General features: G+C 30.7%; 1 protein-coding gene across 1 annotated transcript; it reads left to right on the forward strand.

Moving 5' to 3' along the window:
* Positions 1 to 18: 18 nt before the first annotated feature.
* On the forward strand, positions 19 to 515 carry LOC108632226 (cytochrome c oxidase assembly factor 4 homolog, mitochondrial-like). The gene is made up of 2 exons (XM_018036658.2): positions 19 to 307; positions 384 to 515. Exons 1-2 carry the CDS (start codon positions 209 to 211, stop codon positions 492 to 494), a joined length of 210 nt encoding a protein of 69 aa, XP_017892147.1. The 5' UTR covers positions 19 to 208; the 3' UTR covers positions 495 to 515.

Consider the following 515-nt stretch of genomic DNA (forward strand, 5'->3'; position numbering starts at 1 on the left):
ATGTTGTTCAGTACTGTTGTAATCGAGCATTGATTATTTTTTATTTCCATTAGAAATGATCGTCGACCTATGTATACGTAAACATACATGCTATTGATGTGCTATATTGCAATGACCACGTGAAAGAACCTCAATTAATGTCGACGAAGTTTGTTGGTTTAAACTTTTTCATACTATTATGTAAACATATATACCAATTGAGTGTAAAATGATTCCTAATTTAACTACGCAACAAAAAGATGTTGAAGATCCCGTTGAAGAAATGTTAAAAAGGACTGGTTGTATGGATCTCCACTATCAAGTTCAAGTATTAACCTCGGATTCATAAGTATAAAAATATGTCATTTCTAAAATGTATGATAGTTCTTTATACACTTCTTTAGGAGTGTATAGCAGAAACTCAAGATTGGAGAAAGTGTCAGGAACAAGTAAAAAAGTTTAAAGTGTGCATGGAAGAGCATCAAAGAAATCGAGAAAAATCATATACGAATTAATAATAATGTCAATAACAAACT

The sequence above is a fragment of the Ceratina calcarata genome, unplaced genomic scaffold, assembly GCF_001652005.2.
Source record: "Ceratina calcarata isolate Rehan_Ccalc_2016 unplaced genomic scaffold, ASM165200v1 scaffold10336, whole genome shotgun sequence".
In the NCBI taxonomy this organism is placed as follows: domain Eukaryota; kingdom Metazoa; phylum Arthropoda; class Insecta; order Hymenoptera; family Apidae; genus Ceratina; species Ceratina calcarata.

Coding starts and splice junctions, on each gene's coding strand:
- LOC108632226 (XM_018036658.2), top strand. CDS start 209: ATGATTCCTAATTTAACTACGCAACAAAAAGATGTTGAAGATCCCGTT. Junction 308..383: donor ATCTCCACTATCAAGTTCAA/GTATTAACCTCG, acceptor ACACTTCTTTAG/GAGTGTATAGCAGAAACTCA.